Source organism: Panthera uncia, chromosome D4 (genome assembly GCF_023721935.1).
Source record: "Panthera uncia isolate 11264 chromosome D4, Puncia_PCG_1.0, whole genome shotgun sequence".
Classification (NCBI taxonomy): Eukaryota; Metazoa; Chordata; class Mammalia; order Carnivora; family Felidae; genus Panthera; species Panthera uncia.
In genome coordinates, this window is record NC_064807.1 from 12,625,872 (window position 1) to 12,644,644 (window position 18,773).

An 18,773-nucleotide genomic window follows, 5' to 3' on the forward strand; every position below is an offset into this window, starting at 1 on the left:
AGAGTTCATACCCTAAGTTTATATTTATCATTTTAAAGAATAGTGTATGCGGGACGTTTATATTGGCACATCTTATAATTTTTTTCTTTTCAAAGTTTCATCTTGACAGGTGCGATCATTGAATGATACATGTTTTGAAGATATTTATAAGTGATAATAGTTGTTGATATTTAAATTTTGTGCTCTAGGATAAAGTTGGAGAATTTGCTAAACTGAGTAAAATTGAACTCCTTGAAGCTACTGAGAAGTCCATTGGACCTCCAGAAATGCACAGATACCACTGTGAACTCAAAAACTTCAGGGAGAAAGAAAAACAACTAGAGGTATTTATAAATAGACAACTCATTTCTATTGTTTCTCACTGATTTTTGTCTTTCATAATGTGGGAGAGTGAATAGGAGCTCCGATTCATTGAGTGACTTCATTTATTTGTGATTTTTTTTCTCACGTAGGATTTTATTGCTAACATTAAACTAGGTGACAAAAAGTGAGAAATGGATTTGATCATGGAAAGTTTGAAAAATCTGACTACCATTTCATCAAACACATGTTACGAATTAAATTTCTAAAGAACCAATCATATTATTTTAAAGTATGTTTTTACCTCTCAGGAAGTTTCAATGTTATTCTTTTACTCATTTAGCATTTCTTTAACACCTGCCATGAGTCAGGACCCAAAAGGCTTTGGGGGAGTACAGCAGATACCCTGTAGCTTTTGACACAGTGTCTCTTTTGAACCATTTCTATATTTTTTCAGTTGCAGGAGGTAGGTTAGACTTTATGAGTCCTTTTATAGAATACCCTTTTAAAAGGTGTTTTGTGTAATGAATCATTCTCCATGTCCCAGCCACTAAAATAAATCCAGTATATTTTTGTAATCAGACGCCTTATAAACAAATGCTTTCTCTTACACCGTAACTGCCCATACTTAATAATATGCATATTGTTGTAATTTAATATTTATTATACTTAATCAGACTGAATGACCCAAGGAGTAGTAATTATTTTATATTGCTCTAGATACTTATTAAGTCTTTTTACCTTTGCCCCCATGGACCAGTCTCATACATTAGTTTCCCCACCCTCCCCTTCATGCTTTTAGTTACTGCCATTTCATTTACCTGCGTTCACTCGCGGTCTAGAAGCAGATGATCCTCCTGACATGTTGTCACAAGTACAGCAATAATTTGACATTACATCACAGTGCCTCTGTCGGTCACCTCACTTCACGTGGCATTTTATCACTCATGTCAGTCATCACAAGCAGAAGGGTGACAACAGTCCAGTATTTTGAGAGAGACCACATCCACATGACTTTTATTACAGCATATTGTTACAGTTATTCTGCCATGTTATTGTCAGTCTCTGTGTCTCATTTATAAATTAAGCTTTATCATAGGTATGCATGTATAGGGAAAACCAGGTATGTAGGGTTTGGTACTATTTTGGTTTCGGGCATCATCTAGTGGTTTGGGGCTGTATTCCCCACAGATAGGGGAGGGACCACTGTACTCCATCTGAAACACTCACCGAGACCGCTGCCATCCTCTGAAAGAACGCAAGCATGTATTGTACTAGGTTCTGAGTACATCTTTGCGCTTGTGAACTCGCAGTCTGAAAGCCAGATCTTACCTTCCTTCGTCTCATTTCTTAGTCCTTAAGTCATGAGTGTTCATAACATACAAATCTTAATATACTACTTTTCACGTTCCAGCTTTTGTTGAACTTGCACTTATAGTAAGTACATCACTTGTGCCCTTGAGGCGAGTGGGGCAGATACCTGTCTTCTCTTTAGGCAGGAAGACTCTAGGCTCAGGTGTGGCAGGGCTTCCTCACAGTTGCCCGACTAATAAATTGTAGAGCCTAGACCAGAACTCACGCATGCATGTTAGTTTTACACAGTTCTTAAGAACTCCTGTGAAATTCTTTATTGTGAAATTTTGCTAGCATTGTCTTTCATTATTAAAAGATTTGACCTGTTGTCTTCTCAGTTAAGCGATTTGTTACATATTTGTTTTAGACCTCGTGCAAAGAGAAAACTGAATATCTAGAGAAAATGATTCAGAGGAATGAAAGATATAAACAAGATGTGGAGAGATTCTATGAACGTAAGCGACATTTAGATTTGATCGAGATGCTTGAAGCGAAAAGACCATGGGTGGTAAGTCTTAATTATCAGAGGCAAAAATAGTGATTCTTTTTACTGGCAGAAAAGCTATGAAGAAGGCACTAATTGCTCTGTATTCAGATTAGGTGTTTTTGTTCATTTTTGCCTTAAAAATCATCATAAAGTTTGTCTCTGTGGTATGATGTAGCTGTATACTTGTATAACGGGTAACAGTTGATTGTGCTCTTTATTTTTCTGGATACGAGTCCTCAACAGGTAGTTTTGTTTTATAAAATGTAATGATCTAAAAATGTTTACACATATAAAAATTAACTCTTGGAGTGTCCTTAGGTCGCTGAGAATTCACTTGGCGTATACTACTGATACTGACTTTTGGTCTGGAAGGAGCTGCACGCTATGTGCTGTGATTCTCTACTCCTGCTTCATAAGCTTATTGATGCTGCTGTTTTCTTCCTAATCACCCTATGATGAATAGTGTCCCAGACCATAGTTTGGACTCAAGAGTCAGTTCTCTCAGTGCATTTCTTTTTGATGGGCGGAACAGATTGAGGAAGTTTCATAATGTTTGTTCCAGGCTTAGGATGGAAATAATTGTTAATAGAATGGAAAAATGAGTGGCTGTATTTGTGGCCTTTCTCCCCCCACCTCATCACCCTCTCCTGTCCCACGATCCCATTATTCTTAAACTTTTTCCTTTCTTTAGCTTGTTTTGATTACATTTTCCTATGTCCATTATTAGTCTTAAACCTACTTTATGTTTCTCCTTTAAAGTCTTTTGGTTAATCCTTTTCTTTCTAAGATTGATTTCAATCTTTTTTCGTTTTTTAAAAATTTACTCGCATGTTTATAATCTTACTTTTCTTCCTCCCGTTCATTCTTACTCAGTGCTCCCTTAGTACTCCACTTACTTTTGTTATTTTTTAGCAAATATTTATTAATTCCTGTGACATGACAAGCCTCATTTTTACCTGCATGCTGCTTTTTGTTCTCCTTGTGACCCATTTTCCTCGTTTTTTTTTTCATTTTTACTTTTCATAATTGAATTTCTTTTGTTTATTTGTAAGTTCTGATATCCTTCCTCTATTGAGAGACGAGAGGAAACCCTTATTTTAGTAGCAATTAGTGTGTAAGTTTCAGAACCCGGAAGGGATGGAAGTTGGAGTCTGACCTCGTAATAGAGACCAGTACTAAGACAGTGTCAAGCTTCTTTATACGTCGTTGGAATTCACTATATCTGACGTTGTTTCTTATGGCAAACTTTATACTTGTGGACCTGCCAAAAGGATATCAAAAGGGTTTTTTCATAGATTTGGTTTTTCCTGCACCTTGATTTTAGTATATGACTTAGTTTAAGCTAGTAGTGCATTAACTTCTGTTTTTTGAATTAATTGCAAGGAATATGAAAATGTCCGTCAGGAGTATGAAGAAGTAAAGCTAGCTCGAGACCGAGTGAAGGAAGAGGTCAGAAAACTTAAAGAAGGGCAGATCCCTATGACACGTCGAATTGAAGAAATTGAGAGGCAGCGTCACAGTTTGGAGGCTCGAATCAAAGAGAAGGTACTTCTATGGCTCATTTTTGGATTTTCTGTGTTTTATTTTAGCAAATACAAGAGCTCTTTTGCCATCTTTTAAGATATTTTGTAGATGGACTTGTAGCTTTCATCGTTTACATTCTCTGACTGAATTCGGCCACCACAGGGTTCTTAGGGTCTAATCGCCACATTTGGACAGTTGCTACTTTATGGAAATTCCAAGATACAAAAGGGAAAACTGAAATGTGATTATTTTAATTATAAGAGGATTCAGAGTCGTGTTCCTAGAAACATTGAACTCCTTTTGTGAGCGTATTGTAGAAAACCTTGTGTGTCTTAGAATACATAGTATTCTATGTATTCTATGCCATATTCTGTGGCATATGGAATATACTATTTTTTAAAAAATGTATTTAAAACATTTAAACCTAAGGGGTGCTTGAGTGGCTCAGTTGGTTAAGCAACTGACTCTTGGTTTGCCTGAGGTCATGATCTTGGGGTTTCTGAGCCGGTGCAGAACCTGCTTAGGATTCTCTCTTCCTTTCTTTCTGCCCCTCCCACGCACACACACACATTCTCTCTCTTTCGCGCGCGCGCTCTCTCTCTCTCTCTCTCAAAACAAATAAACTAAACATTTTAAACCTAAATTAAAAATTTTTATGGTCATGGCTGTTAACTTTAGGGAGATTTTGGAATCAGATGTTAAGAATGGTTTAAACTGTGGGCTCCTGCTGTCCTAATAGGATTATTTTTAGGATCAGATGAAATAACATGAGATAATAAATGTGAAGAAATAAAGAAAACATATGTATGCATATTGCTACAGCTGTTGTTAATATCAATAGGAATAACCTTTTATAGATTTGCAGGTAACTTAGTATTTTTGGTGATGATTATGAATTTGGTTTGAAAGAAATCATGAAAAAGCATTGTGGGTTAATTTAATATTTTGATGGCTGGGCCACATAATTTGCTTGCTTGAGATTTTAACTAAATTCCCCTCCTTCTGGTTCAATCTTACAGGCAACAGATATTAAAGAGACATCTCAAAAATGCAAACAAAAGCAAGATATTATAGAAAGGAAAGATAAACAGGTAAGATTTTGTATTGACATTTTTATTATGCTAATTTACCCTAACTTTTTTGTGTTCGGGTCTGGATTATGGGACGACTTTTTGTTTGGGAGTTGTTTAAAGTTTTCTTCATTCTCTGCCTCTTAATCTGTGAGGGATACTAAGATCTGGAAGTAGAGAAGTTGCACAGAGGGTAATTAGGAAAAATTCTCAAAACTACTTATCAATAAGCATTATGATCTTTGTAACTGGGTGGCTATAGTTTTTTAATGGTAAAATTGGATTTAGTTATCTCAGTAGCAGAAATTAAATTTTAAGAGATTCTGTTTATGTTGAGATAGGACATTACAAAGCTAATGCAGATTCTTTGTGCACAGGTGTGGGGCTTGATGCCAGAATTATTTTAGGATGACTATGCAAGAAGACGGGCTTTTTAGCTAAGAGATCCCCAGCTATATGTGGGGTTTTGTTCTTTAGAACCATTGAGAAACTAAAATGTGAATTACCTCTCTTAGGGAAAGGTGTATAACCTGAAGCATTCCTGGCAGTTGAAGCATTATGTTAATCTTCCAGTTTTCAGCCTCACCCTTTTTTCTGTGCCTTCATCTTCAAAGCCCAGGCAGGCACCTCTCATTTAATTTCTCCAGAGAATAAACCTCACATTTCCATGGCAGAAGCTAGGCCGTCCGTGTCAGGTGCTCAGGTTGTCTGTACGGATGGGGTGCAGGAGGTAGGGCAGGGCAGTCCTTTTGTACTTGCCATCTCCTAGTTGTTGAGAGTCTCTGGGATTTGTATTTTGGTTTTTGTTTTGGAAGAGTCGTCTTTTCCGTGTCCTTTCATGCCTTTTACCCTGTGGCTCTTAGACTAACTAAGCTGCTAAATTAGTTGTCCCTGTGCTGTCTCTCCTTTTCTGAATGTTATTGAAATCCCCCAATTGCTGGTGTCTCCTACCTTGTTCCCTCTATCCTTGTGGGAGTGAACCCTTTTTTTTTTAGAGTTTAGAAGGGAAAAGGCATAAAGATTTCATCTTTAAAACCCTGAACAGGAATACAGGTTGATAAGTTGTGTAATTAAACCATCCCTTATGTTTCTGTCACACATCTTACTTGGTATTTTAATATATTGCTGGATTCAACTAGAAAATCTTGTATTTAGGATTTTTCGCACCATGTCAGATTGGCCTAAAATTTTCTTTTGTTTCATCCTTAACTGGTTTTTCAGTGTTATGCTGACTTCTTAAATAGTTTAACACTCCTTGGACCAATATTGTCTTTTTTTTCCCTAATGTATTTGTTAGGGCTTGTCATTTTTATAAGTTATTTCATTTTTAACTTTTATTAACTTTTAATAAATAACATTTTAGGGTATAAATACTTTTCTCGTTATCACTTGGTTGTATCTCCTATGTGTTGATAAGTGCATTTCTTGCTTTTCCCTTTAAGATTTTATATTTTCAGTTTAATATTTTCATTCATCTAAGGTTATATAGGAGTTCATACTGTTTTAATGTCTATGAATATGTAATTTCAAAACCTTAATGTAGAATTCTAATTCTGTTCCTTGATGGTTAATAAATGTCGACTTAATTGTAGATATTTTGAGATCTCTTCGGACTTGTATATTTGGTTTTATACATGTTCTATATATATATTCAAAAAGAATGTGTATTCAGTCTTTAGGTGTGGGGTTTTATATGTGTGTGTGTATATATATTTATATATATGTATGAATATACTTACATATGTGTTAGAACAGGTTTACCATGCTTATATTATGCAGATGTTCTACATACTTTCTTACCTACCTGATTTATCCATTTTTAAAGTGAAATACTTTCTGTGAGTGTAGATATGTCTATTTTGCCTCAAAATTATATTAGTTTTTGCTTCCTAGATTTTAAAACTATGGTGTTTTGTTACTTATGCATCATGTTTTGATTTATTTGATCTGGTATGAGTAGTATATACTGGGTTTTGTTTTGTAGTTTTTGTTAATTTCGTGTGTTGACACTTTTTCATACAGTAAGGGAGTTGAACCAGTTCCATTTACTGTTGTTTTCTACTTACTATGCTTTTTGTTTGATTTCTCCTGCTTCCCTTCCTACTTTCTGTTGCTATTGATAAAGGTTTTCTTACTCCATTTTTCCCCTAAAGTTATATATTCTAAGCCTATTCTACTGATTACTCTCAAAGTTTAAATAACATGTTTTTCATAGTTATCAGCATTTGTATTTTTCCATTTAATTAAGATACTTTCTCTTCCTCCACTCCATGTCTGTACTCAGAAATTTTACTTGTCAGTTATTTAAAATGTTATTTTTTACCATCTGTGGTTATTTAGACTTAATATGTTTTATTGGCTTTTTCGATCATAGTACTTATATCATCCTTCTGCCTCTTAGGAGGTGGTTTTTTTGTTGTTTTTTTTCTTGCTGGATATTTTCTATGGGTGTTTTAGAGATACGCTTTGGGTGATGAACTTTCTGAGGCCTTATGTGTTGGAAACTACATCTTTTGCACTCATTCTAGAATATTAATATTGATGAATCAAATTCTAAATTCTAAATTGTTTTTTCTTAACACTTTGACAATCTTTCCTGTGTGTCCCACGAGGTCCAGTATTGTTCCTGAGAAACAGCAGATATGAGAGATAGGCCCTTGAAGAAAAAAGAAGGGAAATTAAATTTGATTCTAAATGCTGTGAGAAACTCAGAGGGTGTTGGAGGTTTCTAAGCCAGAGAGAAACAGTATTTCATATATTTTTTAATAACATCCAGGATTGCCTTATGGAGAATGGATCATGTGGGACAAAAAAGTAGAGGGTTCAGTTATGAGGCTGCCGAGGTAGGCTAGGCACATGAGAACGGTGGCTTCCCCTCACGTGGTAGCAGTTGACAAGCTAATTTAGAAAACTGAACCACAAAATTTGCTGAGGGAGTAGATAGAAGGATTGAATTGTGGAGGAATCAAGGATCACATCTAACATTTTCACTTCACAATTGGATGGATAGTTGTTCCTTGTACTGAAATGAGGATTGCAAAGAGGGGGGAAATGAAGAGTTCTGTTTGACTATAGAAAGTTTCATCCTTTTACTTTAAACCTATTTGTGTCTTCAGATCTAAAATGTGTTTCCTAGGGCACCTGGGTGGCTTAGTCGGTTAAGCATCCAACTTCGGCTCAGGTCATGATATTACTGTTCGTGGGTTTGAGCCCCACGTTGGGCTCTGTGCTAACAGCTCGGAGCCTGGAGCCTGCTTTGGATTCTGTGTCTCCCTTTCTCTCTGCCCCTCCCCTGCTCACACTCTGTCTCTCTCTCTCTGTCTCTCTTTCTCTCTCCCTCAAAAATAAATGTTGAAAAAAAAATTAAAATGTATTTCTGGTGGATCACGCCTTTTCCTTTGTCTAATTGAAATAAATATTAACATACAGTGTTATGCTGGTTTCAGGTGTACCACATACTGATTCAACAGTTCTGTATATTACTTCTTGCTTATCATAAGTGTAGTCATCACCTATCATCATATGATGTTATTCCAATATTATTGACTGTTTCCTTATGTTCTTTTCATCTCTGTGGTTTATTTTATAACTGGAGGTTTTTATCTCCTTAATCCCCTTTACTTCACCCATCACCCCACTCACTCCCTTTTGGCAACCACCAGTTTGTTTTTTGTACTTAAGAGTCTTTGTTCATTTGTGTGTTTTTTAAATTCCATATATAAGTGAAATCATATGGCATTTGTCTTTGACTTATTTCACTTAGCATAATGCCTCTAAGTCCATTTATGTTGTTGCAAATGGAAAGATCTCATTCTTTTTTATGGCTAAGTAATATTCTGGTGTGTGTGTGTGTGTGTGTGTGTGTGTGTGTGTGTGTGTGTGTGTGTGTTCATTCTTTATCCATTCATTTACGGATGGACACTTAGGTTGCTTCCATATTTTGCCTGTTGTAAATAATGCTACGGTAAACGTAGGGGTGCATATATATTTTCAAACTGGTGTTTTCGTTTTCTTTGGGTAGTGGAATTACTGGGTCTTACAGCATTTCTGTTTTTTATTTTTAAGTTTTCAGGGAACCTGTATACTGTTGTCCACAGTGACAAATGGTCGGCACCATTTTATATTCCTACCAGCAGAACACAATGGTTACATCCTTGCCAACGCTTGTTAATTGCCTTTTTGATACTAACCTTTCTGACTGGTGCTAAGTGTTCACTCATTGTGGTTTTGATTTGCATTTCCCCAATGATGAGAGATGTTGAGCACCTTTTTATTTATCTTTTGGCCATCTGTATGTCTGCTTTGGGAAAATGTCTGTTCAGGTTCTCTGCCCATGTGTTAATCAGGTTGGTTGGTGTTTTTGTAGTTTTTTTTGGTGTTGAGTTGCATAAGATCTTTATATATTGGATATTAACTTCTTATCAGATTGGGTATTAACCTTGTATTGCATGCAAACATCTTTTTGTTCACTAGATTGCCTTTTTGTTTTGTTGATAGTTTCCTTCACTGTGCAAAAGCTTTTCATTTTGGTATACTAGTAGTTGTATTTGGTATACCAGTAGGCCCAATATTTATTTTTGCTTTTGTTTTCCCTTGCCTGAGGAGACATAGCCATAAATACCTTGCTGAGGACAATGTCAAAAAAATTACTGCCTATGCTGTCTTCTAGGAGTTTTATGGTTTCAGGTCTTATATTTAGGAAATTTAATCCATTTTAGTTAATTTTTGTGTATGGTGTAAGGAAGCAGCCCAGTTTCATTCTTTTACACGTAGCTGTTGAGTTTTATCAACAGCATTTATTGAAAAGACTGTCTTGTCTTTATTGTATATTCTTTCCTCCTTTGTTGTAGATTGACTATATGGGTGTGGGTTTATTTCCAGGCTCTGTGTTCTGTTCCACTGATCAGTGTGCCTGTTTTTTTGGACTGGTACCGTACTGTTTTGATCACTATAGCTTTGTAGTATATCCTAAAATTTGGGATTGAGATACTTCCAGCTTTGCTTTCTTTCAAATTTTCTTTGGCTATTCAAGATCTTTTATGTTTCCACCCAAAGTTTAGGATTATTCTAATTCTGTGAAAAAATGCTCTTGGTATTTTCATAGGGATTGCATTGAATCTGTAGATTGTTTTGGACAACAGAACAATTTAATGATACTAATTCTTCCATTCCATGAGCATGGTCTGTCTTTCATTTGTGTCACCTTTGGTTTCTTTTATCAGTGTGTTATAGTTTTCAGTGTGTATGTCTTTCACCTCCTTGGTTAAATTTATTCCTCGGTATTTTATATTTTGGGGGTGCAGTTATAAATAGGATCATTTTCTTAATTTCTCTTTTTGCCCTTATATTAATAGTGTATGGAAATGCAACAGATTTCTTTATATTAATTTTGTATTCTGCGTCTTTACTGAATTCACTTAACAGTTCTAACAGTTTTTTGGTGGAGGCGTTAGAGTTTTCTGTATGTTAGTGTCACGCCATCTGCAGATAGTGACAATTTTTACTTCTTTTACCAGTTTGGATGTCTTTTATTTTTCTTGTTTGGTTGTTGCAGCTACAACTTCCAGTATTATGTTGAATAAAAGTGGTGATAGTGGATGTTCTTTTCTTGTTCTTGATCTTAAAGGAAAAGCTTTCAGTTCTTCATCGAGTGTGATGTTAGATATGGGTTTTTCATAGATAGTCTTTATTATGTTATGTTTCTCTTTAAACATGAATGGATGTTGTATTTTGTCACATGTGTTTTTCTGCATATATTGAGATGGTGATAGGATTTTTATACCAGAGTATCACATTGATTGATTTGCGAATATCGAACCACCTTGCGTCCATGGAATAACTTCTACTTGGTCATGGTGAATGATCCTTTTAATGTGCTGTCGAATTTGGATTGCTAATACTGTACTTTGTTGAGGATTTTGCATCTGTATTCATCAGATACTGGCCTGTAGTTTTTTGGTTGGTTGGTTGGTTGGTTGGTTGGTTGGTAGTATCTTTGGTTTTGGTATTAGCGAAATGCTGGCCTCATAGAATGAATTTGGAAGTTTTATTTTCTGTTCCAATTTTTGGAATAGTTTGAGAATAGGTATTAACTCTTTAAATGTGTAGTAGATTTCACCTGTGAAGCCATCTGGTCCTGGCCTTGTTTGCTGAGAGATTTTTGAGTAGTGATTCAATTTCATTACTAGTGTTTGGTCTGTTTGAATTTTCTGTTTCTTCCTGATTTTGGGAAGTTATAGGTTTCTAGGGATTTATCCATTCCTCCTAGGTTGTCCTATTTGTTGGCCTACAATTTTTCATAATATTTTCTTATTTATATTTCTGTGGTGTCCATTATTTCTTTTCCTTCACTTGAGATTTTGTTTGAGTCCTCCCTTTTTTTTTTCTTGATGCGTTCAGCTAAAGGTTTATCGATTTTGTTTAATCTTTTCAAAGAACCAGGTCTTGGTTTCTTTTATCTTTTTTTATCTTTCTATATTTCATTTGTTTCTACTTTCATCTTTATTATTTTCTTCCTTTTACTAGCTTTGGGTTTGCTTTGTTCTTTTTCTAGCTTCTTGCAGTGTAAGGTTAGGTTGTTTGAGATTTCCTTGTGGAGATAGGCCCTGAATCACTATGAAATTCCCTCTTAGAACTGCTTTTACTGCGTCCCAAAGATTTTGGCCCATTGTGTTTTCATTTTCTTTTGCCTCTGTGTATTTTTTTATTTCCTTGATTTCTTGGTTGACCCGTTCATTGTTAAGTAACATTTTGTTTAGCTTCCATGTGCTTATGTTCTTTCCAGATTTTTCTTGTAATTGATTTCTAACTTTATACCATTGTAATCAGAAAAGGTGCTTGATATGATATGATTTCAGTCTTCTTAATTATTGAGACTTTGTGGCCCAATGTGATCTATTCTGGAGAATGTTCTGTGTGCACTTGAAAAGAATGTGTATTCTGTTTTCGGATGGAATGTATTGTATGTATCTGTTAGATCCATCTAATCTAAGTGTTGATCAAAGCTACTGTTTCTTGGTTGATTTTTTTTTTTTTTTTTTTTGGTCTGGATGATCTTATCCATTGATGAGGTGTTAAAGTCCTCTACTATTAATTTCTCACTTTGTCTGTTAATCTTTACTTTATGTATTTAGTTGCTCCTTTGTTGGTTACGTAGTTATTTACAGTTGTTATATCTTCTTGCTGGACTGATCTCTTTATCAGTGTGTAGTGCTGTAGTTCTTTGTCTCTTGCTTTAGTATTTGTTTTAATGTCTGTTTTGTCTGATACACACACTGCGACCCTTGCTTTTTGTTGTTCTGCTTTATTTGCATGGAATATCTTTTTCCATCCCTTCACTTTGGTCTGTAGGTGTCTTGATGTCTGAGGTGAGTCTCTTAAAAGCAGCATATACATGGGTATTTTTTTTTTTTTAAATCCATTTAGTCATCCTTTGTCTTTTGACTGGAGTGCTTAATCCATTTACATTTGAAGTAATTATTGACAGGTATGTACTTATTGTTTTGTTTATATTGTTTTCTGGTTCTTTTTGTAGTTCTGTTCATTTCTTCTCTTGCTCTTATATTTTGGTTGAAATTTTTCTTTAGTGTTATGCTTGTATTCCTTTCTGTGTTTTTTTGTGTATCTATTTTATTTTTTATTTTAAAAAAAATTTTTTAACGTTTTATTTATTTTTGAGACAGAGAGAGACAGAGCATGAACAGGGGAGGGTCAGAGAGAGGGAGACACAGAATCTGAAACAGGCTCCAGGCTCTGAGCTGTCAGCACAGAGCCCAACATGGGGCTCGAACTCACGGACCGCGAGATCATGACCTGAGCCAAAGTCGGCCGCTTAACCGACTGAGCCACCCAGGTGCCCCTTTTGTGTATCTATTTTAGGTTTTTGATTTGTGGATACCACTGAGTTCATATATAGCATCATATGTGTGTAGCAGTCTATTTTAAGTTAGTGGTTCCTTAAATTCAGACACATTCTAAAATCACTACATTTTTGCTCCCCCTTTCACATTTTATGTATATGATACTGTACTTTACATCTTTTTATTTGGGTATCCCTTGACTAATTTTTGTAAGTGTAATTGATTTTACTACTTTTGTATTTTAACTTCCATACTGACTTTATAAGTGATTAATCTACCTTTTAGTAGATGTTTGCTTTTACCTATGAGACTTTTTTCGTTTCATCATTTTCTTCTAGTTATGGCCTTTTCTCACAACTTAAAGAGCTCCTGTTAAGTTTAGTGAGAACTCTATTAACTTTTGTTTGTGTGAAAAACTCTTTTCTCTCTCCTCCTATTCTAAATGATAACTTTGCTGGGTAGAGTATTCTTGGTTGTGAGTTTTTTCTTATCGGCACTTTGAATATATCACTGACCCTCCCTTTTGGCAGGCAGAGTTTCTGCTGAAAAATCACCTGATAGCCTTAGGAGGTTTCTCTTGTATTTAACTTTTCTCTTGCTCCTCTAAAAATTTTCTCTTTATCATTACTTTTTGGCATTTTAATTATTATGTATCTTGGTGTGGTCCTCCTGGGATTTATCTTGTTAGGGGCTGTCAGTGGTTCCTAGACTTGGATGTTTTTCCTTCCCCAGATTAGGAAATTTTTTAGCTGGTATTTTTTAAAATAAGTTTTCTGCCCCCTTTTTTCTCTCTTCTCTTCTCTCTCTCTCTCTCTTTTTAATGTTTACTTATTTTTGAGAGAGAGACAGAGACTGAGCATAAGTGAGGGAGGGGCAGAGAGAGAGGGAGACACAGAATCTGAAGCAGGCTTCAGACTCCGAGCTGTCAGCACAGAGCCCACGTGGGTCTCAAACCCACAGAACACAAGATGATGACCTGAGCCAAAATCAGACACCCAACCGACTGAGCCACCCAGCCGCCCCACTCTCTCTTCTCTTTCTGGGATCCCTATAATGTGAATGTTATTATGCTTAATGATGTTGCTGAGTTCCCTTAACCTAGCCGCATTTATATATTATTTTTTCTTTTTGATATTCAGCTTGATTGCTTTCCATTACCCTACCAGATCATTGATACATCCTCTAATCTGTTGATTCCTTTAGTATATTTTTTATTTTAGTTATTAAATTCTTCTACTCTGTCATATTTTCTTTGTTGAAGTTCTCATTGAGATCATCTGTTTTCTGAAGTCCCAATTTTTGTTACCTTTGTTTTGAGGGTTGTTTTTTTTTTTTAAGTTATTTATTTTGAGAGAGAGAGAGAAAGAAAGACATGAGCAGGGGAGGGGCAGAGAGAGAGGGAGAGAGAGAATCCTAAGTAGACTCCATGCTGTCGGTGCAGAGCCCAGTGCCTGGCTCGATCTCATGAACCATGAGACCTGAGCCAAAAAAACCTAGAGTCTGACATTTAACCAGCTGAGTCACCCAGGTGCCCCTAAATTCTTTATTAGGCATGTTGTTTATCTCCTTTGCATTTAGCTTTGTGAATTTTGTCTTGTTCTTTCATTTGGGACATACCACTATCTCATTTTGTCTTTTGTTTCTATGTATTAAGTAGGTCAGCTGCATCTCCTAGTCTTGAAAGTCATGGCCTTGTGTAGAAGGTGGTCCTGTGGTACCCTATAGCGTAATCGCCCACTGGTCTCCAGAATTTGGTGTTCCAGGAGTGCCCTCTGTGTGGGCTGTGTATGCCCTGCTCTTGTGACTGAGCCTCTCTCACCTCTGGCCTTGCTGGCTGCAGTGACCCCAAATATTTGGTGTGGGTGCACTAGGCGGGGTTTGGTCCCTGCCCTGAGGCCTGAGGTTGCCTCAGGCTTGCTGGTGGGCAGGACTTGCCGGCAGCCTAGGTGTCTGCAGTTAGCCTTGATTCCATACTTGCAGGAGCGTCAAAGGCCATAACTGGCTCCCTGCACAGCCAGCTAAGAGTCTGGGCTTCTGGAACTGCGGATGTGCAGGTGTGTGGGGTTATGTCCCCCCAGGGCAGGAGTCACTTTGGAGTGGCACCACTAACTGCTGGGGCTGTCCGCAGCATATGGTGGGTTAGGAGCAGTGGTTTGGGTGGGCTGGCCCCAGGAGACTGCTTGGGCGGAGCATGTGATGCTAGCAAAGTAGATGGAGTGTTAGTGCCGGCAGACAAGCTACCTAAACGGAGGGAATGGAAGGGCAGCGTCATCTGCGGCATCGCCAGCACTTTTGTTCCTCCAGAGATCTCCTGAAGATCCCTGCCCCTTTGGTACACATTCTAAGATTGGTCAGTAAATTCCCTTGTCTTACACCCCAGGTACTTCTCAAACTGCTGCTTCTGTACTGTCTTGAGCAGAGTTTTTTTTGTTATGCTGGCTCTTTAAGGGCACAGGCTGAATTTCCTCTTGCCCTCTGGCTCTTTCAGAGTTAAATTCTGCTGATTTTTTTTTTTTTTTTTACACACACGCAAATTGGAGAGGGGCAGAAAGAGAGGGAGACAGAATCAGACGCAGGCTCTAGGCTCTGAGCTGTCAGCGCAGAGTCCAACGTGGGGCTCAGACCCACGAACTGTTTGATCATGAGCCAAAGTCGGACGCGTAACGGACTGAGCCACGCAGGCGCCCCAAATTCTGCTGATTTTTACCATCTTCCCAGTTACCACATGTTACCGTCTTCCCAGTGCCAGGATTGGCTGGTGTGGAGTCTGATCCTCTCACTTCTCTGTGCTTGTAGGGTCCTTGCCATTTGTGGTTACTCCCTCCAGGGCTTTACTTCCCAGAAGTGTCTCTGCCCTTCCTCTCTTTTTTTTTTTTCCTTTAATGTTTGTTGATTTTTGAGAGAGAGAGAGAACTTGCAAATGCACACGAGTGGGGGAGGGGCAGAGAGCCAGGGAGACAGAGGATCTGAAGCGGGCTCCATGCTGACAGCAGAGAGCCCAACGAGAGGGCTCAAACTCCATGAACTGTGAGATCATGACCTGAGCCAAAGTTGGACGCTTAGCCAACTAAGCCACCCAGGTGTCCCCTTCCCATCATTTTCTCTGTGGCCTCCTCTTTTCAGTTGACTGTGGAAGATGTGTTTTGCTAGTCTTTCAGATTGCTTTCAGGGTTAGTTTCATAGATGTTACTGTTACCTTGATGTGTCTTTGGGACAAAATGAGCTCAAGATCCTCCTACCTAGCCATCTTCTGTATCCATTTTGCCTCTTCCTGCCTTTAATTGGGAGTGTTTAATCCATTTGATGTAATTACTGGCAAGGCAGCATTTTTGCTAATTTGTTTCCAGTGTATTTTAGGACTTTTTTGTTCTTCTAGTTCTCCATTACTACTTTATGTCAATAAGCATTTTCTGTTGTACCATTTAAATTCCCTTCTTTACCATGTATTTTTTGAGCTATTTTCTTTGTGGCTGCCTTTAGGATAACAGTATCTTAATTTATAGTAATCTAATTTATATTAATACCAACTTAATTTCAGTAGTGTGCAAAACTTTGCCCCTATATATAGCTCCATTCCATTCTCCCTCCTTTGTGCTGTTACTGTCCTACAAATTGTACTTTAATTAGTATAAGCCTGTTAGCACAGTTTATAATTATTTCTTCATGCAGTTTTGTTTTTGTAATGATGTTTGATTCTCTGACACCAGCCGTGTCCTACATTCAATTCAGTTTGGATACTAACTACCTGGAATTAGAGCAGACTCTATAAGCTAAGGGCTTGGTCCCATAGGACAGCCTTTGCTTCATATATTAGTCTCAAGGACCCAGGACCCAGGGCAAGATAAAAGATAAATCAGTCCTGGTACTGATAAAAAAGATACAGTTGGTCTTACTCCCTAGTTCCTGGTTTGGAGTTCTTAACATCCTTGAAATTGCCTGAGTGACAGGAGTATCTTTTGTTATTGATACCTGCACTTCTGCTGGACTTGACTACAAGTACAGGGATTCCCACGGTCCCCCTTTAGGTTCTACATTCATTACAGTGACTCACAGAGCCCAGGAAAATGTTACACCTAACAATTCCCATTTTTTTGTTTTTTGGGTTTTTTTTTTATTTTTTGGGTTTTTTTTAATTTTTTAATTTTTAAAAAATTTTTTAATTTTTATTTTTTAATTAAAAATTTTTTTTAAATGTTTATTTACTTAGGAAGAGAGACCGAGCGAGTGAGCCAGGGAGGGGCCGAGAGGGAGACAGAATCCGAAGCAGGTTCCAGGCTCCAAGCTGTCAGTACAGAGCCTGACGTGGGCTCAAACTCTTGAACCGTGAGATCGTGACCTGAGCTGAAGTCAGACACTTAACTGTTTGAGCCACCCTGGTGCCCCAAGAATTTTAAATTTTTAATTAATCTCTACACCCAGTGTGGGACTTGAACTCAAAACCCTGAGATCAGGAGTCTCATGCTGTATCAGTTGAACCAACCAAGGTGCCCTAACAACTGCTGGTTGATTATAAAGGATACAACTCAGTAACAGCCAGATGGAAGAGATGCGTAGGACAAGATATGGGGGTGGGGTGTTCAAAGCTTTCGTTCACCTCTACTAGGTGCTTTGTCTTCCCGGCATATTGACCTCTTCACCAACCCAGAAGCTCCAGAACTTTGTCGTTTTTATTGACATTTTATTATGATTTTTTATTGACGTTTTATTATGTAGGCATAATTGAATAAATTATTGGCCATTGGTAAATGAACTCCATCTCCAGTTCTTTTCTCCTCCAGGAGGTCAGGGCATGGGGCTGAAAGTTCCAGCCCTCTGGTCTTGTGGTTGATTCTTCGGACAACCAGTCCCCATTCTGAAGTGATCTCGGGGCCCTTCCAAGAATCATCTTATTGGCATAAAATCAAGCATGTTCAGACGTGCTCAGTATCAATAACAAAAGATACTCCTGCCACTCAGGCAATTTCAAGGATGTTAAGAACTCCAAACCAGGAACTAGGGAGTAAGACCAACTGTATCTTTTTTATCAGTACCAGGACTGATTTATCTTTTAAATCAGAAAAGAGAAAAAAAGTTACAAACAACAGATACATTTTAACTATTTTGTATATTAATTATGTAGTTACCTTTACTGGTGCTCTTTGTTTCTTTGTATAGATTCAAGTTACTGTCTACTGTCCTTTCATCTTGGCATGAAAGACTGACTTTAGGATTTCTTGTAGGGCAGGTGTGCTAGTGATGAATTATCCCGGTTCCCATTTATCTAGCAATGTCTTAAATTATTCTTTGTTTCTGAAGGATAGTTTTACTGGATACAGAATTCTTGTTTTTTTTTCCTCCCAGCGCTTTGAATATGACATCCTGTTGCCCTCTAGCCTCCTTGGTTTCTGATGAGGAAGGAGTCAGCTGTTAATCTTCTTGGGGATCCCTTGTACTTGATGAGTTACTTTTATCTTGCTTTCAACGTTTTGTCTTTTAGCAGTTAACAATGATGTTTTTCACTTTATCCTACTGGGAAGTTATTTAGCTTTTTGGATATGCAGATTAATGTTTTAGATCAAAGTTGGGAAGTTTGGGGTTTTTAATTTCCTCAGGTAGTCATTCTGCCTGTTTTTGTTCTCTCCTGAGATTCCTATTCTGCGTATTTCGATCTACATGATGGTACACTTTGATACACATTTTATTCATTTGTTTTCTTTTCATCAAACTGGATAATCTCAAGTGACTGATGTTCAGTTTCCCTTTGTTTTGCTTATTCAGATCTGCTTTTAGCTCCACTAGTGATTTTTTTATTTCAGTTATTGTACTTTTCAACTCCACAGTTTCTAGTTGGCTCTTTTTTATACTTGATTCCTCTATTAATCCTCTATTCATTGAGACATTATTTGCTTGTCTTTAGTAATCTAGACATGGTTTTCTTTAGTTCACTGAAAACATTTTTGAAATAGTTGTTGTAAAGTCTTTACTTTGTAAGTCTATTTCTGGACTTCCTCGGGGATATTTTCTATTGACTGCTAATTTTCTGGTGTATGACCTATATTTTGTTTTTGTTGAAACTGGCAGTTTAAGTAGCATGATGTGGCAACTGAAATCATTTGTCCTTCCCTCCCCAGGCTTTTGTTGCTGTTTGTTGATGATGTTTTTGTTGCTGTTGCTTTAGTTACTTTCCTAACTGATGCTTTG

At 37.2% G+C, this 18,773-nt stretch overlaps 1 protein-coding gene across 2 annotated transcripts in view; it reads left to right on the top strand.

The window, feature by feature from the left end:
- Window positions 1–18,773, top strand: part of SMC5 (structural maintenance of chromosomes 5) — a 95,718-nt gene that overhangs the window by 25,616 nt on the left and 51,329 nt on the right. For both annotated transcript variants that reach the window (XM_049633630.1, XM_049633636.1), the window contains exons 5-8: window positions 189–323; window positions 2,021–2,161; window positions 3,524–3,685; window positions 4,684–4,755. In XM_049633630.1, coding sequence (XP_049489587.1) covers window positions 189–323; window positions 2,021–2,161; window positions 3,524–3,685; window positions 4,684–4,755 — 510 coding nt within the window. The remainder of the gene's footprint in view (window positions 1–188; window positions 324–2,020; window positions 2,162–3,523; window positions 3,686–4,683; window positions 4,756–18,773) is intronic.